This window comes from Phyllopteryx taeniolatus, chromosome 1 (assembly GCF_024500385.1).
Source record: "Phyllopteryx taeniolatus isolate TA_2022b chromosome 1, UOR_Ptae_1.2, whole genome shotgun sequence".
NCBI lineage: Eukaryota > Metazoa > Chordata > Actinopteri > Syngnathiformes > Syngnathidae > Phyllopteryx > Phyllopteryx taeniolatus.
The window spans coordinates 18,023,676-18,050,493 of NC_084502.1; the positions used below are offsets into that span (position 1 = coordinate 18,023,676).

General features: G+C 43.1%; 1 protein-coding gene across 4 annotated transcripts in view; it reads left to right on the forward strand.

Annotated features, from left to right (window-relative positions):
* filip1l (filamin A interacting protein 1-like) overlaps positions 1-26,818 on the forward strand; it is a 57,292-nt gene that overhangs the window by 23,713 nt on the left and 6,761 nt on the right. For 2 of the 4 annotated variants that reach the window (XM_061777221.1, XM_061777229.1), the window contains exon 5: positions 20,644-23,359. In XM_061777221.1, the coding sequence (XP_061633205.1) occupies positions 20,644-23,359 (2,716 nt within the window). Of the gene's footprint in view, positions 1-15,327; positions 15,477-20,643; positions 23,360-26,818 lie in introns of those variants that run through there. The other 2 variants (XM_061777236.1, XM_061777245.1) reach the window with 2 other exon arrangements.

Consider the following 26,818-nt stretch of genomic DNA (forward strand, 5'->3'; position numbering starts at 1 on the left):
GGCTCCAGCACGCCCGCGACCCTAGTGAGGAGAAGCGGCTCAGAAAATGGATGGATTGATGGATGGATGAAGAATGTTTTAATTCAATTGTTTGATGTGTCAGTTTTACAGTAAACTTAAACTAGGAGTGACGAATAAACAGCTTGAAGCAAGCACCCTTTACCTTTTATAAATGTGTGAGCAAGATCGTGAGGACTAAGGAATACTTAGTTCTGGTACTACTCATATTATTTTATTAATAATAAAACTAAGGAATACTTTGAAAAGTGTGTTTTAATTAGTTTAAATGTGTTTGAAGCATGTGCCAGGGATACAACTAACGTTGTATGGTCCTTCTAGATCACGTTTACTGGAACGTATCCAGCGAGATAAACGGGGGTTTTGCTGTTGTGTCCAAATGACAGCATGTTTTTGGACGTTATCAGGCACCAGTCGTGCTGCATGCATGAGCAGGGCCTGTCGGCACCTACAGACCGTTAAAATGCCATTGGGCCATCAAAAAGTGTTTGCAGCATCTTTCCTGAAGAGATCCACACCTGCATTTTCAGCCTGCCGCACGCTACACATTCCTGCTCTGTACCAGCTTTCTGGGAGTAGATGAAGGGAAATAGAGTTGTTGGGAACTGGAGATGCTTTGTACCAAACATTTCCTTGTATGGGAAGAAAAGTGATTTCCAGGGCTGAGGATTGCGGGTGTCTGGCAGATGTATGCTTTGTGAGCATGCCCTCATACTGAGACCACTAATAGCAAATAGCATCGACACATTGACCCAACACACAAAACACGCACGTTCTACCTCATCCCCAAATATGTCAGCAGGCCTCCTTCCAGCGAACATCACTCTTGTGGAAAAAATCTACTTGTTGAAAAGGATGGACATCGGGAATGAGTCTGAATCAGGAGGGAGGAAGTACAATGATCGTATAATGAAAAAGATTAAAAAGAAATAGGATGAGTGTCTCATATGGGTCAGTTTAGCCTGCAGCAAAAGTACATTCTCTTTCTGATCAAGGGGCTTCTTTTTCTGATTTGTAATCTGCTGCTGCAATTGTATCCTGGGTTCAATATAAAGGTAATAGGTTATTCATAAAGGAACCTGTTTAAGCAGCAAGCCATTTGTAAAGTGGGCGTGAATAAGGCTACAAAATTTGGCCTTGCAAACACAATCACACGAGGCGACTGTTCCAGATTTTTGGGTGAATGTCGTCTTTTAAGTAACATTTAGTCAGAATGATCAGATTCATGTGAGTGCGGTATAACCTTCTGAGTAGCTGAAGTAGCCAGGCCATGCAGTTTGTGAGATTTCAAAGTTCACCTTTCCTTAAAAGGTACAAAGGCCTGGGAGCAAATAGCTTAGAGCTTATGTGCAGGGCGAGACAAGCTTGACAGACTTAATGGAGTCTCGCTGGAGGTCTCATTACAATCGAATGAAAGCTACACAACATTAGTGATGACATCATGCTTGAAGATAGAGCCACTTACAGGAAAGGTCTACAGACTGTGACAGCATGTGTTTTCCTTTATCTATCTCCCTGGGTAGACAAAAAATAACAGTGTAAAGAGCTTGACAAATTATTTTGGTTGGCAAAGTGTCTGCTTGTGACAGAAAATACACAAAATATACCACATATTAAGACACCGATCCATCCATTTTCTATACTGCTTTTCAAGATTAGGATGCTGGAACCCAACACTGCTGCCTTTTGTGCAAAAGCCAGGTTATGCTGTGGACTTGCCAATCATTCACAGGGCACACTTATACAGACAACCATTAACACTCACATTCACACTTGTATGGCTAGGAACTGGACCCATTGAAGCCAAGCATGTGAGCCACTTCAATGAGAGTATTGAGACAAGGCGCTTAATTAAACAAATGAACAATAGTTTAGACTTAATCCCTTTAGTTACCTCTGAATAATAATTGTTCATCTATCCTGGACATTTTGGGAAACTCTGAATCAGAATCAGAATAAGAATCCTCTTTATTTGCCAAGTATGTCAAAAACAGACAGGACAGGAATTTGTATCCGGTAGTTGGAGCCGCTCTAGTACGACAATAGATAGTCATTTTGACAATAAATACTTTTGAGACATAAAAACTCACTACAGAGAGTTACTTGGCCTCTAGCAGTTTAATGCCAAGAGGGAAGAAGCTGTTGGAACGCCTGCTGGTTTTATTTTGCATTGATCTTACCTCAGGGAAGGAGCTGGAAGAGGTGGTGACTAGGATGTAGCGGGTCCAAGAGGATTTTGCATGCGCTTGTCTTAGTTCTTCCAGCGTGCAAGTCCTCAAGGGTGGGTAGCGGTAGTCCTGATTGTCTGTTGCAGTCAGAGTTTGTCCTTTTTTTGGCAGCACCAAACCCGACTGTGATGGATGAACAGGACTGATTCGATGACTGCTGTGTAGAACTACCTCAAGTACATCCTCTGCTAGGCCTTTTTGAGGATGGAGTTGATGTTGGTCTCCCACTTCAGGTCCTGAGAGACTGTATTTCTCAGGAACTTGTAGGTTTTGACAGTCGACACAAGGCAGTTGGACAGTGTGAGGGGATGCAGGATGCTTACTGATGTCCACGATCATCTCTACAGTCTTGAGCGTGTTCAGCTCCAGGTTGTGTCGGCCGCACCAAAGCTCCAGCCGGTCCATTTCCTGTCGATATGCAGACTCGTCACCGTCTTTGGTGAGGCCGATGACTGTTGTGTCGTCTGCAAACTTCAGGTGTTTGACAGCCAGGTGCGTTGAGGGAACAGTTTGGGGAAAGCCCTTTTCTGTCCCAGCTTGACTATGCCCGAGTATACAAAGCATGGTCCATGCATGCTTGGATGAGTTTGTTATGGAAGAACTTGTTATGGAAGAACTTGAGAGTGCCCCATCAAACACATTTGGGATGAAGTAGAACAGAGATTGTGAGTCAGGCCCTCTCTCAGGTCCAATATTAGTGCCCTCTGATGTTGCAAAAATTCCTAAAGACCTTTCAATCTTGTAGAAAGCCTTTCCAATAGAGAGGAAGATCTAATACTGTAGCTGCAAATGGGGTCGGGGGACCATTTCCATTATTTCTTATCAATAGCGATCGTGAAAACCCTTATTTAAAAATTCCCCTTTTTGGAGAAACAAAAAAACAAAAAACAAACAACAAACAAACAAAAACATGCAGTATGACATTTGCTGAGCATACCTAATTCTTCTTCTTAAAAACACTGTTTGTCTACCATGTTACTATATTATGTGGTGGAAAAAAGTATTGAATTTGGGTAGCAATCCATGTTTTCCTCTTCATCAAAATCCACCAATCAGAAAATCTTGCAGATTGTAAGTTTTGGAGGAACCTTACCCTTTCTGTCTGGGTAAGTTGAAACTAAAGAGGTAGATGTTTCTATACTTTTGTCGTTGACCATTTGTTGCAAGCGTCACAAAGATAGTGGTGAGTTATCTTATCACCATGTAACCAACACTTTCTGCACCCCCAGCTTTCCAAAAAGAGGAGGGCAAGAAAGGTTTTCTATTGTCGTGTGTTGAGAATCATCTGTGTGATTGTCTTCTGGCAGCCTATACACACTGAAATAGCCTACTGCTAACATCAGATGCTGAGTGAAATGCATTATTGTAACAATTAGACAAGGTTAAGCCCTCAAGTGTTTTTGACACGCAGAACGGATCCAGGCGCCCTCCGGGAAGTATGACCTCATCTCATGATTCCATCAACAACTACCAACAAGCTTCCACCCAAAGTTGTCCCCAGATCTTATTCTTGAATGTCACAATTTGGTATCTTACAAAGTTTGGAATCTCTTAAATTCTGAGGGAGCTGAAAAACAACAGCTTTGAAATACTTCGTGGTAAGTGGCTGGGGTTGAGTGATTTGTCACAACTTTCACTTTCCCGTGATTGGTCTCACCGACGAGAGAAAACAGGATGGATTAAAAAAGTGGCAGCAAACTTCACTTGGTTCAGGCTTAAATTAAATGAAGCGTGTTTTAAACTAGAAACCTTCAGATCAAATTATGTAATTGCAACAGCCACTATGGTCAAAATGTTGAACTAAACTCCTCCTTAACCCTTTAACTACCCGCTCGACCAATCAGTGAAGCATATTATAAAATAAAATAATCAGTTTTAAGGAAACTATAGATGTTGTTACCATAGATGCCAGCTGAACCGTTTTGTAGATTGTGTTTTTAAAGGAATTATTTAACATTTTTTTATTACAGTGGGAAGGCCACCCATGATGTGACAACAACAGAAAGCAGAGGTGAAGGTGGCAGAAATTAATATGTTGAGGTTCTCTCTAGGAGTGACCAAGTTGGATACGACTAGAATTTATCTTATCAGAGGGACAGCCAAGGTTAGATGTTTTAGAGACAAAGTTAGGGAGACCAGACTAAGATGGTTTGGACAGGTTCAGAGGAGAGAGAGCAGATAGAAGGATGATGAGGATGGAGCTGTCAGGAAAGAGAGCTTGAGGAAGACCAAAGAGAAGGTTGATGAATGTAGTGAGGGAAGACCTTTGGGCAGTTGGTGTTAGTACGATGCAGAAGATAGATTTAGATGAAAAATGTGCTGTGGCGACCCCTAATGGGACAAGCCCAAAGGAAAAGATAAAGATTTCACATTTTTGTTATTATAAAACTCAAACGTTTTACCCTGCCGACAGGCCCTGCTCATGCATGCAGCACGACAGCACGTTTTACCCTGAACAGATGAGATGAAGATACTCTATGTCACTATACCTCTGAATATTCTCATACATCCAGGTCATTTCATTCTCAGGTTATTAAATCGATCATAACTGGACTCTTCTGATTGTCTTAAATGTTTCGCCTCTCATTTTAGCAGGCTTCATCCATTCATGCAACAAGGCTTAGTTAGGACAGACTAGTCCATATGTCACTATGGTAATATTTCACATTTTCAGCAGTATCTGCATGCATTCCCAAAAAAATAAAAAATATTTTGAGCTGTGTATTTCTTTAAAAAAAAAAAAGTAACTGCCATTATCATTTTTTTGTTTTGTTTTGTTTTTTTAACAATCAAGTGACATCTCAACTATTTGGTAGCGGGTCATATTTTAAAAAGTATCGATTCTTAAAACTGCCCAAACGAAATATAAAATACAAACTTTTTTTATATTGTTTGTTTAGGGGTTAATGCCATTGGCACTATCCACGACGTCCAATACACCCATTTTTTCCCAAGCGTAAATCATGTGGTGAAATCAATTTGGGTTGGTCTCGGGGAGCCTTTAACATGCATTGCTAAAGCTGAGGAACAAAGACAGTTCGTTGTTTTTTGCTTCAAATAAGCAAACACACAGTAGCTGGATTCTGAGACGATGGGAGTCAGGGCATGGTCTGACTAAATAGGCTTCAGAGGCCAGATCTGATTGCAGCTGTCTCGGGAGGAGCCGAGCAGTGTAAGGAAGAGGAAGTATCAATGTCAGCATGCCGACAAGCCATGAGGCCCCTGCAAAGAGCCAAATGCACCAAAACAATGTCTTTGGGTCACAATCCCTGATCTGGTTTTTGCAGGAACACACAGACTCACTGTGTTGGATCAGCCCTTCCAAGCTCTCAACAGAGTTCTTGTAAAGTTTAATCAGGGGCACGGCATGTGCGGTTTGGATTAAGAGCATAGGCGAGAGGCTAAATCATGCTCTCTAATTTAATGTAAGTATAGCATGAGCTCATTCCAGAAGAACACTCTTTTTCCAAACAAAGAACTCATGAGCTCATGTTTGAAGAAGCCATCCATGACAGCCAACTTAACGCTCAAGTCAGAACGACCCAGAATCGAATTTAACAGCAATTCCCTTGCTAATTGGGCCTCATTTTGAGCCCAGTTAAACCCAAATTAACCTGCTATGTTTAAGCAAGTTATTGTCATAAAATAAAATTAAGACGCAGTGAAGAGTGTGGAAGGGGAAAAAGCACAGAACTCTAAGTGGACTGGCTCCAGATGTGAGAGCCAACTGTTGTGCTCAGTCACTGTGCTGTGAATATTAAAGGTGCCTTTTTTTCTTTGCACAGCCTGAACATGTTGCCTGATAAAAATGTTCACTTTCTAGAGTGCACCTCTTCTTCGTGATATTACAAGTATTTGAACAGTGATTACAATCAAATGTGCTGCAGCACATTAGTGTGTCATGACATATTGTCAGGCATCGGTGTGCCTCCGGAAATTGTCCAGTTTCTCTTAATTATTTAAAAAAAATATTTATATACTACAAATAAGATGTCTTTGTTCAATAACAGCTTTGTTTTCAACTAAACAGGGCCAGGTTTTACACTATGTAAATTTGTGAGTAAATTGATCAAAATTACTTCAATATATATACAGCTCTGGAAAAAAAATTAAGGGAATGCTGCAAAATGAAATGATCTGTTTCTCAGTTTTGCTATTCATAGGTATATGTTTCAGTAGGGCGGCATGGTGAAAAACTGGTTAGCACATCTGCCTCACAGTTCTGAAGACCAGGGTTCAAATCCAGTCCCGCCTGTGTGGAGTTTGCATGTTCTCCCCATGCCTGGGTGGGTTTTCTCTGGGCACTCCGGTTTCCTCCCACACCCCAAAAACATGCATGGTAGGTTAACTGAAGACTTTAAATCGCCCGTAGGTGTGAATGTGAGTGCGAATTGTTGTTTGTTTATATGGGGCCTGTGATTGGCCGGCGACCAGTTCAGGGTGTACCCCGCCTCTCGCCCGAAGATAGCTGGGATAGGCTCCAGCACGCCCGCGACCCTAGTGAGGATAAATGGTACTGAGAATGGATGGATGGATGTTTGAGTAGAACCAAAAATTCATCCCAAATTTCAAATACGGTCATTTAGAGCATTTATTTGCAGAACATTAAAAATGGTCAAATTACCCAAAAATGGCCAGTGTTTTTTGGTCTCTTAATTTTTTCCAGCACTGTGTACTTTTTGTGACATTTTTGTTTGGTGGTGTGCTGTGACATTTTTCTGATGTAAAATATGTGTTTTGGCTCAATAAAAGTTGGGAAACACTGGCTTAGAGGACTCATCCACCTATGACTAACAGGTTGTACCCAATTACCTCACGGAAGACAAGGTGATGACACCTTCGGATGCTGACATGATGTCACACATCACATGAATGATGATGTGATGTGATTTGAAAGAGGCAGGTATCTTGCCTCATCCCCTTGAAGTGCCCTTGGCAATGATGTCACCATGATTGCACACCACACAGACTCAGGGTGCGTCGCAGGTCCATCTGTAAATTCCAGTGTCGCACACTGCAGTACAGAATGCCTGTCATTTCCATTCCTCGTCAAAAGTTACGCAGCAGGCAGGAGGATCTCTAGCTGGGGTCACCAGCGTGGCCCTTTGGTGACCCCAAGAACCACGGTTCGCCCATGGGCTTATTCTAAATGTAGCTCAGTTAGTCAGTATTAGGGCTAGTGAAAATGGGACAAGGTGATTTCCTAGGAATATTATAGAATTGATCATTTGAAAATGTCAACACTTGCAGAGATTAGAGGTAGTGTTCCATATTGATATTTGTGTGGGTGTGGGGGGGCATTGGATTCCTGCGGCCTCCTCAGGGTGGCCGGTTGTCAGGGCGCCTCGGTGGGGCCGGCAGACGTGGGACGTGTCCTGTCTGCCGGGCGGCTCTTGGGCCCCTGAGCCCGATCCGGTCACTCGATTGATTGGGTGGGGTCCTCAGCCTCCGCACTGCTGGCACATCAATTACAGGACACTTCTGTCAGTCTTTGTGCATGCGAAAAGGTGTCAGTTCACTTGCATGTGTCCGCAGGCACACACCCCTGGGACTCTTACGCTGGGTGTAGGGCCACTCACTTATTGCGACAAATAACTCATGAATATGCAAATTGCTTGGGTATCCCCTCACTCACACTCTCGCCCCATAGACTTTTATAATTTACATAGTCAGTCCCACCACACTTCAGTTGTACACTCGGGTCCACGACCCTTGTCCTGTATGCTTCTTTTCCTGTCCTTGTCCTGTTCTATCTTGTCCTGACCTTCCCTCACAGGCTGCAGCACTACAGCCCCATGCAACACTCATATCTAATGCTTAATTATTGTAGATATGTAATGATTTACTTTTCTCATCCTGTTTACAATTATTGCTTTGTCTTTTGTCTTTTTTTGCTCTCCCCTCTAGAAACTTTGTTCTGTTCGACTGATCGACTCTGATTCTCAATAAACATCAATTATACTAAGAAACCACAGGGGCAGCTTAAAAGCTCCACTGGGACACAGTAAAACTGTTCTGGCATAAAAGGGATGCAGATCCTCCATTTTGCTTGACCTAACAGCCGAACAGGACAAAAATAAAAAATAAAAAAGAGCGTACTACTACACCATCAGTGACCCTGTTTCTTTTTAATGATCACTAAATGGATCATCATTATTGGAAATCTATTATTTTTCAGGGGAAAATTGTGTCAGTGTTAAACTGTCATTTGCATGTAGGCTTAAAACAACCCTTGGATTAAAAAAAAAAAGAATAATAATAAAGATCTAGATCTCTATGAGGCTATGACCTATTTTTAGCTTTTAACAGCCTCAATCACAGTTACTGCCAATTATTTCCCCCTGGTGATAAATCACCAGCAATGTTATTATTTGTGTGATTGCAAAACAAGTCATCGCTTTCATTAAAAAAACAACAACAAACAAACAAAAGAAAAACTCCATGACTGCAAAAGAACACCTTCAATGCTATTTTTCTGAGTTTTTCATCTGCGTGGTCATGGTAATTTATAAACTTGACTGATGCTTATGCATAACAGCTTGATTGCACGCCATGTGTTTTGTTTTGGTCAGAAAAAGCTACTTACTTCCTTTATTAAGACAGTGATTAGAGGCACTAGAGACCTAGTCACATCTTTACAAGATTTAGATGCAGCAGTAGAAAACAATTTCTTCTGTTTCTTGAGCTCCCTGCCAAGCTATAAAGTGGCCAGCAACAAACTTGGAGTAAAATATCACACACATACCTTTTGGATTCAACTTAATTGGCTAATAACTGCACTGCAGTCCTGCAAGGCAAACAACACTCTCATGGAATGTGGCTGTCTAAAATTGATGCAGATCTGTCCTGGTCACCATACTACAGTGGCACCTAAATGCCATCGTGTCTGTACAAACAGTGTGATTGGATATGATTGACATCAAAGTCCAAAGTGGTTGGTGGTGGCGGGACAGCTTACCAGCTGACCTTACTGAGGATAGTGTGCATGACACAGTGACGACAACACACCCTGGTTTAAATTTTCTTGCGTTTTCGGTTGGAAGTAGCAGCTCTTAAAGGGGACATTATGATAGGGAAAAACAATAAATCTAGGATTCCAAAGAATTTCCATGGTGTGAACATGTAAAGTTACTCCAAATGTTCATGCAGTGAAAAGGGGTCTTAGGTGTATAAATTACAGTCTGTCTGCATCATTCCACCCTTCTGTCTGAAGGTGCACAATCGATTCCTGCCTCTAAACTTTGAGCAGTTCATGACAGGACTGCACACGTCACTCATTGTGCAGGTGCATTGGGGATTATCTTATCTATCTTATCTTTGGAATAGTGAAATGCTCAAGTACATAGCATTCAAAATATCAATGGTACTGAATATTAAGCCAAATCTAGTTTAAAGATTTCCCACTGAATATTGATTGAGACAAGCTTAAGTGATGCCAGGTGTGACAGAGCAACTCTAGTACATCAGATGGCACTATAAGTGCAGGAAGTGACTTCAGCCATCACAAGGCCAAATTTCCACTAAGTGGTACAGTTTAAGTGTCTCACAAAAGTGAGTACACCCTGAGCATTTTTGGGTGCCTCGGTGGGACCGGTGGAACGCCCTGGGTCCCTTGGTGTGGGAGGTGTCCCGTCGACCGGGCCGCTCTCAGGTGGGGTCCTTGGCCCAACCCTGCCACTCGGGTGGGTGGGGTGGGGCCCTCAGCCGCCGCGGTGCAGACGCAGCAATTACAGGTCACTTCTGGAGGTTATTTGCTTGGTGTGGGGCTAGTCACTCATTGCAATAAATAAGTCTTATAACTATGCGAACTTCCTGGGTATCCCCTCACTTTGCATTCTGTTTCTAAAGATGTTAAGAATTTACATAGCCACTCAAACCACACTTCAGTTGTACAGCCGGCTCCACTACCTCTGTCCTGCATGCTTCCCCCCTATTCTTGTCCTGTCCAGTTCTGTTCTTCCTTCACAGGGTGTAGCACGACTGCCCCATACAACACTCAAATCTAATGTCATTGTACAAGGCATATAATGATAGGCTTTCCTCATCTTTCTTATGGCTAATGTCCTGTCATGTAGTTGTCTTCTCTTCCTATATTATTTAGTTATCTTTTCATTGTCTCTCCCTTTTGTTTTTTTCTGTCACTGCCCTTTAAAATTTGTTCTGTCCAACTGAAATCTTCAATAACAATCATAATACAGTGAACCACAGTGGCAGCTTCAAAACTCCACTATGGCGCAGTAAAATTGTTTTGTCATAAATGGGATACAGATCCTCCTTTCTGATTGACAGCCAAACAGGATTTTAAAAAAACATTTTTGTAATGAAAAAAAAAAATCCTTTAATGGGACAACACTGAAGAAACGAGACTTTGCGACAATGTAGTCAGTGCACAAATTTAATAACGTCATTTTGTTGTGACCAGTATTAGAGTGTGCGAGCAATAACACCAAATTTAAAACACCTGCTCCCCATTAACACCTGTGACCTTGTAACACTAACTAGTCACATGACACCAGGGAGGAAGCATGGCCCGCGGTATAAGAAATGGATGGTTGGATGTATCATACACACACACATGCGCGCTTGCACTTATTTGTCAGGAAATTACATAATGCAGGCTAAATGACTTTACTTCCTGTAGACTTGCCACTGACCAGAAATGGATACACACAACATACTGTGTTGAGTAAATGTCCCCTGTATAATGTTGTTAGAAATAATCCCAAAATTAGTAGAGATAAAATACATTGACAAAAGACACCTACAGGTGGTTAAAATGCAGTGGTGGCAAAAGTACTCGCACTGTGTACATAAGTAGAAGTACAAATGCTGGTACCATAAAAAGACTGGTAAAAGTACAAGTACTGATACAACTCTATAAGTACAAATTAAAATGTACCTAAGTACAAAAGTAAAAAATAATTTTTACAAAAAGGTCTATACAATACTCATTTTGATGACTCGGAACCAAGAAACTTGTCTGCACACAAAATAGTCTTATCAACTTTTATAGTGCTTGTCCTGAGAAGAAAAAAAAGCTACCTTGCATTGGCTCAGGCTTTTATGCCATTAAAACAATGCATTCTAATAGCTAACATGCTAACGTTGTGAACTGACTCATGAAAAAATATTAAATCAGCTAATGGCAACAACTGAAAAAATACAAAATTGTCTTAAATAAGGCCATGGCTGGCGAATATCTTGCTCCTCTGAATCTGTTGCATTATTGTTGGTAAGTCCCTCTGGTTTATGTTCTGCATTTTTTAAATGCCTATTGTCATCCCTGAAGGTCGAAAATGCAGCCATTTGGGGAGCACAAGCCAGTGCAAACTATAGGCCGGTCCCAAGCCCGGATAAATGCAGAGGGTTGCGTCAGGAAGGGCATCCGGCTTAAAACTTTGCCAAACAAATATGAGCGTTCTAAAGAATTCCATACAGGATCGGTCGTGGCCCGGGTTAACAACGTCCGCCACCGGCACCATCAACCTGCAGGGCGTCATTGGAAATGCAGCTACTGTGGGTCGAAGTCGAAGAAGAAGAAGAGGTGGAAAGTGGGTTCTTCGGCAGAAAGAGAAGAGGAAAGCACAGAGCCCAGAACTGAATGTGGGGACTTTGAATGTTGGGACTATGACAGGAAAATCTCGGGAGTTGGTTGACATGATGATTAGGAGAACGGTTGATATATTGTGTGTCCAGGAGTACAGGTGGAAAGGCAGTAAGGCTAGCAGTTTAGGGGCAGGGTTTAAATTATTTTACCATGGTGTAGATGGGAAGAGAAACGGAGTCTGGGTTATTTTAAAAGAAGAGTTGGCTAAGAATGTCTTGGAGGTGAAAAGAGTATCAGATCCAGTGATGAGGCTGAAACTTGAAATTGAGGGTGTTATGTATAATGTGATTAGTGGCTATTCTCCACAGGTAGGATGTGACGTTAGAGGTGAAAGAGAAATTCTGGAAGGAGCTAAACGAAGTAGTTCTGAGCATCCCAGAAAGAGAGAGAGTCGTGATTGGTGCAGATTGTAATGGACATGTTGGTGGAGGAAACAGGGGTGATGAAGAAGTGATGGGTAAATACGACATCCAGGAAAGGAACTTGGAGGGACAGATGGTGGTAGACCTTGCAAAAAGGGTGCAAATGGCTGTAGTGAACACTTTTTTCCAGAAGAGGCAGGAACATAGGGTGACCTACAAGAGCGGAGGTAGAAGCATGCAGGTGGATTACGATATAATCTGAAGGAGGTTACCGACTGTAAGGTAGTGGTAGGGGTGAGTGTGGCTAGACAGCATAGGATGGTGGTGTGTAAGATGACTCTGATGGTTGGAGGAAGATTAGGAAGACAAAGGCAAAGCAGAGAACCATGTGGTGGAAGCTCAGACAGGACGAGTGTGGTGCATCTTTTCGGGAAGAGGTGAGACAGCCTCTCGGTGGACAGGAGGAGCTTCCACAAGACTGGACCACTGCAGCCAAGGTGATCAGAGAGGTAGGCAGGAAAGTACTTGGTGTATCTTCTGGCAGGAAAGGAGAGAAGGAGACTTGGTGGTGGAATCTCACAGTACAGGAAATCATACAAAGAAAAAGGTTACCGAAGAAGAAGTGGGACACTGAGATTCAGATTATCGCACTACTCGTCACTTTAAACGGCAACTCCTTGAAGTCTTGGCGCCCTTTGCACAATGGTCATTGCACTGGACTATTGCAATATTAGTCATTCGAACTGCTCGAAGTGTTAGAGGACTCTGCATCTTTTTGCACAATTGTCAAAATAAAATAATAATTTTACCGGCATTACCAGATAACTAGCAACCCTTTACTGCTCAGTGACTGTTTTTTTTTTGTCAATGTCTTTATGTCTCAAAAGTGTTCTCTGTCAATTAACTTTCTGTTGTCGTACTAGAGCGGCTCCAACTCCCGAAGACAAATTCCTTGTGTGTTTTTTGGACATACTTGGCAAATAAAGATGATTCTGATTCTGAGAGGACCGAGGAGAGGCGAAAGGAATACATTGAGTTGTGACACAGGGCAAAGATAGAGGTGGCAAAGGCCAAACAAGAGGCATATGATGACATGTATGACACTAAAGAAGGAGAACAGGATCTATACAGGCTGGCCAGACAGAGGGATAGAGATGGGAAGGATGTGCAGCAGGTTAGGGTGATTACGGATAGAGATGGAAATATGTTGAGTGGTGCCAGCAGTGTGCTAGCTAGATGGAAAGAATACTTCGAGAAGTTGATGAATGAGGAAAATGAGAGAGAAGGGAGAGTAAAAGAGGCAAATGTGGTGGACCAGAAAGTGGCAATGATTAGTGAGGGGGAAGTTAGAAAGGCATTAAAAATGAAAAATGGAAAGGCAGTTGGTACTGTTGACATTCCTGTGGAGGTATGGAAGCATCTAGGAGAGGTGGCTGTGAAGTTTTTGACCAGCTTGCTCAATAGAATTCTAGCGCGTGAGAAGATGCCTGAGGATTGGAGGAAAAGTGTGCTGGTACCCATTTTTAAGAACAAGGGTGATGTGCAGAGCTGGGGGAACTATAGAGGAATAAAGTTGATGAGCCACACAATGAAGTTATGGGAAAGAGTAGTGGAGGCTAGACAGAAGTGAGTATTTGCGAGCAACAGTATGGTTTCATGCCTAGAAAGAGTACCACAGATGCATTTTTTGCCTTGAGGATGTTGATGGAAAAATACAGAGAAGGTCAGAAGGAGCTACATTGTGTCTTTGTTGATCTAGAGAAAGCCTATGACAGTGTACCCAAAGAGGAACTGTGTTACTGCATGCAGAAGTCTGGAGTGGCAGAGAAGTATATTATAATAATACAGGACATGTACGAGGGCAGCAGAACAGCGGTGAGGTGTGCTGTAGGTGTGACAGACGAATTCAAGGTGGAGGTGAGACTGCATCAGTGATCAGCCCTGAGCCCCTTCCTGTTTGCAGTGGTGATAGAAAGGCTGACAGATGAGGTTAGACAGGAATCCCCGTGGAGCATAATGTTTGCAGATGACATTGTGATCTGCAGTGAAAGCAGGGAGCAGGTGGAGGAACAGTTAGAAAGATGGAGGCATGCACTGGAAAGCAGAGGAATGAAGATTAGCCGCAGTAAGACATGATATATGTGCAGGAATGAGAGGGGTGGAGGGGGAAGAGTGAGGCGACAGGGAGAAGAGATAGCAAGGGTGGATGGCTTTAAATACTTGGGGTCAACCGTCCAGAGCAATGGTGAGTGTGGTCAGGAAGTGAAGAAACGGGTCCAAGCAGGTTGGAACGGGTGGAGGAAGGTGTCAGGTGTGTTATGTGACAGAAGAGTCTCTGCTCGGATGAAGGGCAAAGTTTATAAAACAGTGGTGAGGCCAGCCATGATGTACGGATTAGAGACAGTGGCACTGAAGAGACAACAGGAAGCAGAGCTGGAGGTGCCGGAAATGAAGATGTTGAGGTTCGCTGTCGGAGTGACCAGGTTGGATAAAATTAGAAATTAGCTCATCAGAGGTACAGCCAAGGTTCGATGTTTTGGAGACAAAGTTAGAGAGAGCAGACTTCAATGGTTTGGACATGTCCGGAGGAGAAATAGTGAATATATTGGTAGAAGGATGATGAGGATGGAGCTGCCAGGCAAGAGAGCTCGAGGAAGACCAAAGAGAAGGTTGATGGCTGTTGTGAGGGAAGACATGAGGGCAGTTTGTGTTCGAGAGGAGGATGCAGGAGATAGGCTGACACGCTGCGGCGACCCCTGAAGGGACAAGCCGAAAGTAAAAGAAGAAGATGAGTCATCCGTGAAGGTCGAAAAAAGTAACAAAACTATTTTGACATTGTAAGGAACAGAAAATACAGATGTCTGCTTTCAAACATTAGAAGTAAGAGTAAGAAGTCATAAGAAAAATACTCAAGTGAAGTACAGCTACCCAAAAAAGTTACTTAAGTACAATAAGGTATTTGTGCTTAATAACTTCCCACCACTGTTAAAAGAGAAGAAAATATGGCATACTGTATACATGCTCTCTAGTTCTTGCACACACTCACACAAGCAAGCAAGCAAGAACACCCCTTCTTGTGAGTCTGTGCAATGCAAAGCTCCATATAAGGCCATGCTGATGATGTCATGGTCGACAGGCAGAGAGAGCAGAGCACATCCTTTATTATTTGGTCTGGCTGTAGGAATTCTACTCAGAGAGCGAGGCTCACGATGTACGTCAAAATAACTCATGGCAGTGAGACTGAGAGAAGCTTGGCTCCAGGTAGGCTTGCTTAACATTATCCAAACTCTTTGCTGGCTTGGGGACATGCAGATCACACGTCTGGTCAAGATAGAGTACTGTACAGTATTTTCTTGCTGGACTGTCACCACGATTTTGAGCGCTACACTCATCTGGATTACAAATTACTTTCCTACACAGTAAAATTAAAAACTTTTGTGTATATGTACTTTATTGAGTACATTTAAAAGCTGCAAAATCAGATTTAGCCCACTGAATTGAGTAAATCAGAGTAAAACGATTAAGACTAAAATTAAAACTAATTTCCTGAATAAATGCAACAATAATGCTAATTCAAATTCACGGGGGGAAAAAGTAAAAATGAGCACGAGAGGGGTAAATGTGCTGTATTTACTTACATTTAAGAGAATTTAACTATAATGGATTATAATTTGAGGAGATCTGGGTTATATTTTTCATTTCAAGATCTCAGAGTGGAGTGTGCATCCTACATCCCCAAAACAAGCATGTTAGGTTAATTGAAGACTAAATTGTCCATGGGTGTGAATAATTGTTTGTCTAAATATGCCCTGCTATTTGAAAATACAGTATATGGATTCTAAATTAATCATTTGTTACTTTTACTTAAATGTTTAGCTGTTTTAAACTTGTTACCAAAACCAGAGGTGCACATAAACCAACATGACACAGATCTGACCATTTATATATTTATCAAACAATAATTAAATTACATGTATACATACAGCCTGCTTCTTTGCAAATGGTGTGCAAAAATATTAATGCCATACAATTAGGCTAAAATGGACAAAGAATTAAACTATGGACTTGAAGCAATCATTCAATCTGAGAAATGTTGTAAAACTCGGCTTTTTCCCTCCACTCCGCAGTATAATTGTCACCACAAGATTGAAAGGCTGGATGTTTTTTTTAGAGAATAAAACATGAAAATATATTTGATACATTTGAGTTGGTCTGTTCTGTTAAAATCAATCGCTGTAATGTGCCGTTGTAGAAGGTAGCCCATGCATGTAGTCTGCATGCAGATTAATATCTGCTTAATAGACGGGTTCGTCAACTCAACGTTTATTTATTGAATCTCTCATAACTCCAAGACCTTGGAAAAATAATTTGGGAAGGCACAACAATCACTTTGCGTAGTATTTAAAGGTTTTTTGTATGATGCATGAGGGCACACTTTGATGTGCACGGCTGGCACTGGCTAAATGCTGGTGACGTGTCCTAACATTTTTAAAAATCAGTGATAGGATAATACATTTTAATTTTTTTGTTTTGCATAATAAATTAGCGATTGAACATGATTTTGGGGTGGTGTTGTGCAGTTGTTGGTGCACATTGGAAATTTGGGAGATGAGGATTCAGCGAAGATGCGGCACGGTGGACGACAGTATATATATATACTGGTTAGAGCGTCAGCCTCACAGTTCTGAGGACCCGGGTTCAATCCCCGGCCCCGCCTGTGTGGAGTTTGCATGTTCTCCCCGTGCCTGCGTGGGTTTTCTCCGGGCTCTCCGGTTTCCTCCCACATCCCCAAAACATGCATGAATTGGAGACTCTAAATTGGCCGTAGGTGTGAATGTGAGTGCAAATGGTTGTTTGTTTGTATGTGCCCTGCAATTGGCTGGCAACCAGTTCAGGATGTACCCCGCCTTCTGCCCGATGATAGCTGGAATAGGCTCCAGCACGCCCGCGACCCTAGTGAGGAGAAGCGGCTCAGAAAATGGATGGATGGATGGATTCAGCGAAGATATTTATATATATATATATATATATAAGATATATAAAAAAGATATATAAAATTCACTCATGAGTACGTTGACTGCAAATTACTTCGTTCCAAACAAATCACTCATCGTACTAGTACATCTCTCAGCGGAACGAATCACTCGTGTCTAACGGATCGCGAATGATAAGTTCAATGAACGAATCACTCTTCAGTTCTTAAGTTCCTCAGTACACCAGGACATTCAGACACTTAAGTCCCTCCCCTGAATGAATCACTCTTCAGTTCTTCAATAGACCAGTTCACTGAACGAATCACTCTTCACTTCTTCAGTACACCAGTTCACTGAACGAATCACTCAGTCCATTTAAGACCCTCCCCCGCCTGCAAGGCACTGTTTGACGCTGGCTGCTCATTGGTCATTCGCCGAAGTGAGGGTCAACGCTGGGGAATCACAAAACACATGGCAGTATGTTTAGTGAAGTCTCCGCCCCCGCTTGAACGCTGGCTGCTCATTGGTTATTCGCGGAAGATTCAGAAGTGAGTGACAGAACACTTCAGCAGTTCCGCTTCCGCTCCCAGCCAACTCGCTCACAGGGTGGGTGGCAGCCAAGCTAAAAAAACAAATCATTTCATAAACTGATTCAGTTCAGTTCGTACACTAAAAAGATTTGTTCTTCTGAACGAAACGTTTGGGAACGAAACAGCACTACTTGAGACAGCTCGCTGCTCTTACCCATCATGAGATGTGTCTTGACTCACACTTTGGCACTGAGACCTTTTTGTCGGCCAACAATTAGGACTGAACCAGCTGATATTCATTCGTACTGACATGGGACTGAAGTGAAGTTTGTTTAGTGATAGATTTTAGATTTTTTGTTGTCTTGGCTTTCCATGCCTTTTTGCACCTCCGTGTGTTCAATACCTTTTCCCTGTGTCATTTCACATTATTACACACAACTTAATTTCTGATCTTACTTGTTCTACTTTCTTTGTATGTATAGATTACTTGGGTTGTTCCCAACATCTGGTGAAATTGTAAAGTCAATAGCACCTTTGGAAGTATATTTAGTGAGAAAAATTGTGTCATGTTAAATACTTATTTCAGCCGCTGTATATCTCATAGTTCGGTTTTATCACGGGAATAATCTCATGGTATGATAATTGTTGCAATATCGTGGGAAAGCTCACGGTATTGCAAGAAGACTCATGGTATTGCAGGAAGGTTCACGTTAAAGTTGAGGCAAAGAGGCGAAAGCAGGAGAACCGAAAAACCTCTTTTTCTTTCTCCTTCTCTTTTTGACTCTAGGCTAGTCCCTCTCAACAGGTTTTAGTAGTATCTGTTCATTTTGCCACTTTTTTTGTGAAAAAGAGAGCTTCAAATCATATATTACCGTGCACTTCTATCCCGGTCCAATCAATGTTTACATTCATGTACAGACCCTTTCCAAAAAATGTGAATATCATGGAAAAGTTTATTTATTTCCAAAATTCCATTCAAAGAGTTAACTTTCATAAATTATAGATTCAGGGCCCACAATTTAAACAATGTAAAGTATTTATTTGTTTATTTTTACATAATTTGAGATTCCAGCTCATAAAACCCACAAAATCAAGACCCACAAAATCAAGAATTCAAGAATTCAAGAATTCAAAAAATACTATATTACTATATATATAAACATATATATATATATAATAGGCTCCAGCGTCCCGCGACCCTAACCAGGATAAGCGGTGTTGAAAATGGATGAAAATGGATATATATATATATATATATACATATATATATATATATATATATATATATATATACATATTATATAGGTACACACTTATACAGTGGGGCAAAAAAATATTTAGTCAGCCACCAATTGGGCAAGTTCTCACACTTAAAAAGATGAGAAAAGAGAAAATTTTTGGAGGGAGTTGAAATTCTGCGTTGCCCAGCGACAACCCCAAAACATCATTTTTCTAGAGGAGATCTGCATGGAGGAATGGGCCAAAATACCAGCAACACTGTGTGAAAACCTTGTAAAGACTTACAGAAAACGTTTGACCTCTGTCATTGCCAACAAAGGGTATATAACAAAGTATTGAGATGAACCTTTGTTATTGACCAAATACTGTATACATACATATATATACACACACACACACACACATATATATATATACACATATATATAGTATATACGCACATATATACACGTATACACACACACACATACACACACGGACACAAACACATATATACACACACACACACACACGTATATATATATATATATACATATATATATATATATATATATGTATATATATATATATATGTGTGTGTATATAGGTGTGGGTATATATGTATATATATACATACACACACACATATATATAAATATATGTGTGTATATATATACACACACACACGTATATATATATATATATCCATCCATTTTCTGAGCCGCTTCTCCTCACTGGGGTCGCGGGGGTGCTGGAGCCTATCCCAGCTGTCATCGGGCAGGAGGCGGGGTACACCCTGAACTGGTTGCCAGCCAATCGCAAGGCACATAGGAACAAACAACCATCCGCACTCACAGTCATGCCTACGGGCAATTTAGAGTCTCCAATTCATGCATGTTTTTGGGATGTGGGAGGAAACTGGAGTGCCCGGAGAAAACCCACACTGGCACGGGGAGAACATGCAAACTCCACACAGGCGGGGACGGGGATTGAACCCCGCACCTCAGAACTGTGAGGCTGACGCTCTAACCAGTCGGCCACCGTGCCGCTATATATATAATATATACTCTAAATATATATAGATACTCCGTAATATATACTCCGTACTCTAAATATATATATATATATATATATATACTGGTTAGAGCGTCAGCCTCACAGTTCTGAGGTGCGGGGTTCAATCCCCGTCCCCGCCTGTGTGGAGTTTGCATGTTCTCCCCGTGCCTGCGTGGGTTTTCTCCGGGCACTCCGGTTTCCTCCCACATCCCAAAAACATGCATTAATTGGAGACTCTAAATTGCCCGTAGGCATGACTGTGAGTGCGAATGGTTGTTTGTTTCTATGTGCCCTGCGATTGGCTGGCAACCAGTTCAGGGTGTACCCCGCCTCCTGCCCGATGACAGCTGGGATAGGCTCCAGCACGCCCGCGACCCTAGTGAGGAGAAGCGGTTCAGAAAATGGATGGATGGATATATATATATATATATATATATATATATATATATATATACATACACCTTATCTGCATAGTTTTTGCTTCACCACCCCGCCAAAACTTGCTGTTGTAGAAATGTAAGCAAAATCATGACTAGTTATTGTACAAAACGTACTGTGATGGGTGGGGTCGAATATGACTTTTAGGGAAAGCAGATTCATACTGTTGTCTCAGTGCTTGAGGGTCATGCTTTCTAATTTCCTCTTTTTCAGGCTGAAGCTGTTAATTAATCAGGAAAAGGCCCATCAAGAACGCAAGGACCAAGAGAACAACAAAAAGGTCACAAGTCTGAAAGAGGAGCTGACAAAGGTCAAGTCCTTTGCGTTGATGGTGGTAGATGAACAGCAGCGCCTCAAAGAGCAGCTTAGTCAACAGACGGCCAAGGTCCAACAGCTGAGCACCAACACTTCACAGGTTCAGGAGCAGCTGAGCTTGGCCAACACAAACCTGCAGGAAGAGGAGCAGAAGGTGTGTTGCCTGGAGGCAGAGCTGCGTGACTGCATCAGTCGACACCATCAGGAGCAGGAGGCCATGATGGCCAAGCTGACAAGTGAGGATGCACAGAATTGGCAGCTGCGTCAGAAGTTATCAACTCTCAGTCGGCAGCTTGACGAACTGGAGGATACCAACAAGACACTGCGTCGAGCAGAGGAGGAGCTGCAGGAACTCAGAGACAAAATTAGCCGAGGTGAATGTGGAAACTCCAGTTTCATGTCAGAATTGGAAGAGTTACGGAAAAGAGTGCTTGAAATGGAGGGAAAGGATGAGGAACTGATTCGAATGGAGGACCATTGCCGAGACCTCAACAACAAACTGGAAAAAGAAGCAAGCCAAAGTTATAGTTTGAAGGCTGAAGTTGATAAACTGAATCAGAGAATTATGGACTTGGAAAAACTAGAGGATGCATTTAGCGAGAGTAAACAGGAATGCAACTCATTAAAAAATAACCTTGAGAGAGAAAAAACTGTGTCAAAGGCTCTCTCTGGTGAACTAGAAGCCTTGAAAGTTCAAGTTAAAGACTTGGAGTGTGCTGAGGGTCATCTAGAAAAGACAGAGGTAACACTGAAGGAGGATCTTGCCAAGTTAAAGACACTGACAGTCATGTTGGTTGACGAGAGGAAGGCCATGGCAGAGAAGCTCAAGCAGATGGAAAACAAGGTACAAAACAGCACTGGCAAACTTCAAGCGGAACAGGATAAGGTTACATCAGTCACAGAAAAGCTCATTGAAGAGAGTAAAAAAGCTTTAAGGTCAAAGGCTGAGCTAGAAGTGAAGATGTGTGATGCCAAGAGGGAGCGGGATGACCTAAAGGCAAAACTAAGGGACGAGGAGGAGAAAAACATCGATTTGCAGTCAAAAATCAATATGATGAAAAAAAGGTTGCAATCACTAGAGACTATAGAAAGAGACTACCTTAGGAGCAAAGTCAAAGAGGAGCATGTTAAAACACCCATAGCCAACCGCTTCCAACAAGAGGACAACAAAGTCAAAGACTTGACCCAGGAGGTTGAGCGCCTCCGACAGAAACTCAAAGACATGAGGGTTGTAGAAGGTGACCTGTTAAAAACAGAGGCGCTTGAATCCTTGGAGAAGAGATTTACAAACGAGCAAGAAAAAGCCAAGGCTTTGATGAAGGAGCTGGAAATATCAAGAAAAGAACTTTCCACATACCAGCTGGCTGAGAAGAATGAGTCTAACCAAGAGCACGTTTTGTTCAAACGTCTGAAGGAAGAAGAGACGAGGTCAAGTCATTTGGCACAGGAGGTTGTAGCTCTCAAAGAGAAGATCCACGAATACATGGGACAAGAGGATTCCCTATGCTGCATGAAGACGGACTACACCACTCTACGAAGGAAGCTGACCCAGCAGGAGGTCCGAAACAAAGAACTGGCCAGGGAAATGGAGACACTTACTCGGGAGCTTGAACGATATCGAAGATTTAGCAAAAGTTTGCGCCCTGGCATGAATGGTAGGCGCTTTTCTGATTTGCACCTTTCCACCAAAGAGGTCCAGACTGAGCCTCATGACCTCGTGACAGCGTTGCCATTAGGGCATGTCATGCTTAATGGGAAGCTGTGTGACCAGAGTGAATCCAAATGTGGCCCCTCCCTTGTAAATAATATCAATAATCTCAATAACAACATGAGAAGAGTCCAATGTGCTAAATCCAATGAGGGCCCTCGCCAGTTGAATGGCAAGTTGCAACCACGGCCCAATGCTAACCATGGACAGGCTGGTGACGTGGTATTAACACACAGTCCTGGCCAGCCGCTTCAGATTAAAGTGACTCCTGAGCATGGACACAACATGGCAACACTTGAGATCACCAGCCCTACCACGGAAAACACGCAATCTTTTACCAGCACCGCCATTATACCCACAAGCGGAGGCATGCCCAAACAGAGAATTACTATTATCCAGAACACAGCCATTTCCCCGACTGCGAAATGCAGAGGTTCCCCGATAACAGACAGGTCTTGCTCGCCAGACAGGATACTCTCCCCTCTTACAATGGCAACATACTCCAGAGCCCTGACACCTGATTCTTGTAGCTCTCTTACCCCTGATAGACCCATGTCCCCAATCCAAATTGTTTCCGTCACAACAGGCACCCCTGACCGGAATGTCTCAGTTGACCCGGTGGAGGTTGCCGGAGGGCACGCCATCTTCCGTGTGACCCCCGAGCATCAGAACGGCTGGCAGGTGCAGAGGTCCAACAGCTCTGGGCCAAACGTTATCACCACAGAGGATAACAAAATCCACATTCACTTAGGGAGTCCCTTCATTCAGAGTGTTAGCTCACCAGCACTGCAGGAGCAAAGGGTCACTAACGACAGCATTGCAACACCCAAAAACAAGAGCAAAGTCACTAGTAGCATCATGATTAAGCCCACCGCTACCCAAACCCAACGGCCATCACAGATTACAGTAAGTAATGTTTACGACTGACCCTTATGACACCCTTCTCCACCCTCATCCGCCATCCCATCACCCAAGAGATTCGATACAAAACCCTGACCCATTTCTATGTGTCTCCTTTGACTCAGAGTAGTTAGCTTAGACCAGGGCTTTGATTGTTGTTGCTTTGCTTTGCTTGGTTCCGTTTGATTTGCCTCAATTGGACTAAACAGAGTGCACGTAATGTGTTGCAGTTGACACTGATTTACACTGATGTACATTATTATGTCCTATCATATGTCTGAGTTCGTTTCTGAGAATTAAAGTTGTTCTCGTTTGTCATCCATGCTCACCGGCCTCATTTATTCACTGAATGCAGCATGTTTGGATTGTGTGGGATAAAAAAAAGAGTTGTTTGATTCTATTTTTACAGCATGTACAGTTAACTTTTTTCCATTGCTGGGATGCACTCACATTTGACCATAATTACATGCATTATACAACTTTTGCACTCACATTTAAATGTCACTGAAATTTAGCTATCAAAATCCACTGGTCAACATAATAACCCCAAATACCTAGACTAACAAAGCAACACAACAACTTCATTAGGTCCAGGAGAATGACCGATAGACATGGATCAAGCTTGTGTGAGTTGGCCTTCATATACCACCTCAATGGATTTAAAATGAGACAAACTAGATTTAAGTGTATAATTTAATTTGAGAGGTTTCTCAATTCCACTGACATGCCTTCCCTTGAGCAAGCACAGTCTGGGTTCTCTGAGGCGGGCTCTTCTATCTCTGGGGTTGAGGTCACCGAGGTGGTTAAAAAGCTCCTCGGTGGCAAGGCCCCGGGGGTGGATGAGATTTGCCCAGAGTTCCTAAAAGCTCTGGACGTTGTGGGGCTGTCCTGGTTGACATGCCTCTGCAACATCGTGTGGACATCGGGGACAGTGCCTCTGGATTGGCAGACTGGGGTGGTGGTCCCCCTTTTTAAGACGGGGGACCGGAGGGTTTGCTCCAACTACAGGTGGATCACACTACTCAGCCTCTCTGGTAAGGTCTATTCAGGGGTTCTGGAGAGGAGGGTCCGTCGGGAAGTCAAATCTCAGATTCAGGAGGAGCAGTGTGTTTTTTGTCCTGGTCGTGGAACAGTGGACCAGCTCTACACCCTCGGCAGGGTCCTTGAGGGTGCATGGGAGTTCGCCCAACCAGTCTACATGTGTTTTGTGGACTTGGAGAAGGCGTTCAACCGCGTCCCTCGGGGGGTCCTGTGGGGGGTGCTTCGGGAGTATGGGGTACCAAACCCCCTGATACGGGCTGATCAGTCCCTGTACGACCGGAGTCAGAGTTTGGTCCGCATATCCAGCAGTAAGTCGGACTCGTTTCCGGTGAGGGTTGGACTCCGCCAAAGGCTGCCCTTTGTCACCGATTCTGTTCATAACTTTTATGGACAGAATTTTAAGGCACAGCCGAGGTGTAGAGGGGGTCCGGTTTGGTGGCCTCAGTATTGCATCTCTGCTTTTTGCAGATGATGTGGTTCTGTTGGCTTCATCAAGCGGCTGGGATGAGAATCAGCCACTCCAAATTTGAGACCATAGTCCTTAGTCGGAAAAGGGTGGTGTGCCCTCTCCAGGTTGGGGATGAGATCTTGCCCCAAGTGGAGGAGTTCAAGTATCTTGGGGTCTTGTTCACAAGTGAGGGAAGAATGGAACGGGAGATCGACAGGCAGATCGATGCAGCGTCCTCAGTGATGCAAACTTTGAATCGGTCCGTTGTGGTAAAGAAGGAGCTAAGCCGAAAGGCGAAGCTCTCTATTTACCGGTCGATCAACGTTCTTACCCTCACCGATGGTCACGAGCTGTTGGTCGTGACCGAAAGAACAAGATCCCGGATACAAGCGGCCGAAATGAGTTTCCTCCGCAGGGTGTCCGGGCTCTCACTTCGAGATAGGGTGAGAAGCTCGGTCATCCGGGAGGATCTCAGAGTAGAGCCGCTGCTTCTCCACATCGAGAGGAGCCAGATGAGGTGGCTGGGTCATCTGATTCGGATGCCTCCTGGACGCCTCTCTGGTGAGGTGTTCCGGGCACATCCCGCCGGGAGGAGACCTCGGGGATGACCCAGGACACGCTGGAGAGACTACGTCTTTCGGCTGGCCTGGGAACGCCTCGGGATCCCCCCAGAAGAGCTAGAGGAAGTGGCTGGGGAGAGGGAAGTCTGGGCGTCCCTGCTAAAGCTACTGCCCCCGCGACCCGGCCTCGGATAAACGGTAGAAAATGGATGGTTTCTCAAAATGTTTAATTTGCATTGATTTCATTCAGAAATTGCAGCAATTATTGAGTTGGGAGTGCAAAGATTTAAACATTTGACATAGTTGTAGTACATTTATTGTAATTATTGTAATAGAACGCTTCACAGTCAATAAGTGCTTGAAATTTGGAATCCACGGACATCATTAACTTGTGATTTTCCTCCTTGGAGATTCTTTGACAGGTCTTCATTGCCAAAACCTGTTGTTGTTGCAAGTTTGCAGGTCTTACTACTTTTACATTGGTCTGAGATCAGAACACTTACTCGGCCAAGGAAGGATATTCAAATGACTTGCATTAAAATTTTCAAGAATAGTTTAGGGTCAGGCGGCACGGTGGACGACTGGTTAGAGCGTCAGCCTCACAGTTCTGAGGACCCGGGTTCAATCCCTGGCCCCGCCTGTGTGGAGTTTGCATGTTCTCCCCGTGCCTGCGTGGGTTTTCTCCGGCCACTCCGGTTTCCTCCCACATCCCAAAAACATGCATTAATTGGAGACTCTAAATTGCCCGTAAGTGTGAATGTGAGTGCGAATGGTTGTTTGTTTGTATGTGCCCTGCGATTGGCTGGCAACCAGTTCAGGGCGTACCCCGCCTCCTGCCTGATGACAGCTGGGATAGGCTCCAGCACGCCCGCAACCCTAGTGAGGAGAAGCGGCTCAGAAAATGGATGGATGAGTTTAGGGTCATGAATCACTAGTTTTATGAGCAGCGTATAAAGGTCTGCACATCATAATTCATCTTGTTACTTGCAGCAGTCAACACATCAATAATGTTCCAGCAGTTTAACCTGACCAGCCATGACATTACCTCCAACATGTTTGACACATGATGTGGTATGCGTTGGATCATGAGATGTACCTTTCCATCATTTGGATACAATGGTTTCATCTGTCTACAGCATGTGATTCCAAAAGTGTGTTTTTCTAATCTGCTTTAGTTATCTTACTGTGAGTTACTCCAAGAAGCAACTCAAGGCTTTTTGAAGGCAAATAAATTAAATATTTTTCAATGGCCAAGTCAGTGACCTGACCTGATATCAACCCTTTGGCAAAGCATCTCCAGGGAGGAACCTCAGAATTTGGTGATCTTCATGGGCTTCATACATTTTCGTCCCTCAATTCAATCAAATCCATCGTAGTGGTGCAATGAGGCAAAATCATAATATTTCTCTTACTTGT